The 325-nt window shown below is 53.5% G+C and overlaps 1 protein-coding gene across 1 annotated transcript in view; it reads right to left on the reverse strand.

Annotated features, from left to right (window-relative positions):
* Window positions 1–325, reverse strand: part of LOC119590333 (bile salt-activated lipase-like) — a 33,006-nt gene that overhangs the window by 8,508 nt on the left and 24,173 nt on the right. The window contains exon 6 of the mRNA XM_037939006.1: window positions 47–249. Coding sequence (XP_037794934.1) covers window positions 47–249 — 203 coding nt within the window. The remainder of the gene's footprint in view (window positions 1–46; window positions 250–325) is intronic.

A 325-nucleotide genomic window follows, 5' to 3' on the forward strand; every position in this document is an offset into this window, starting at 1 on the left:
CTGTCTCTGTTTCTACTCCTTTTCCCTCTCCCCTTCTCCTCCTCACCTCGGAAATGATCTTGACGGGGACTTTGGTGGTGTACCCGTTCCTGTAGATGTAGGCGGCGCGGACGGCGTGGAGGACGGCCGCCAGAGCCCGAGGTTCCAGGTCGGGGAATTTCTGCTTCATGATAATATCCAGCCAGTCCTCGGCTCTGGAGAGCTCGATGGTTCGGTTCTCTGATGAGGGGGAGAGCGTTGATGGCGAGGCTGATGACGGTGATAATAAGTATGGTGAGAGTGATCAGTTATTGGATTATTATATAAGGGTAGTGCCGATCAATGG

The sequence above is a fragment of the Penaeus monodon genome, chromosome 27 (assembly GCF_015228065.2).
Source record: "Penaeus monodon isolate SGIC_2016 chromosome 27, NSTDA_Pmon_1, whole genome shotgun sequence".
NCBI classification, from domain to species: domain Eukaryota; kingdom Metazoa; phylum Arthropoda; class Malacostraca; order Decapoda; family Penaeidae; genus Penaeus; species Penaeus monodon.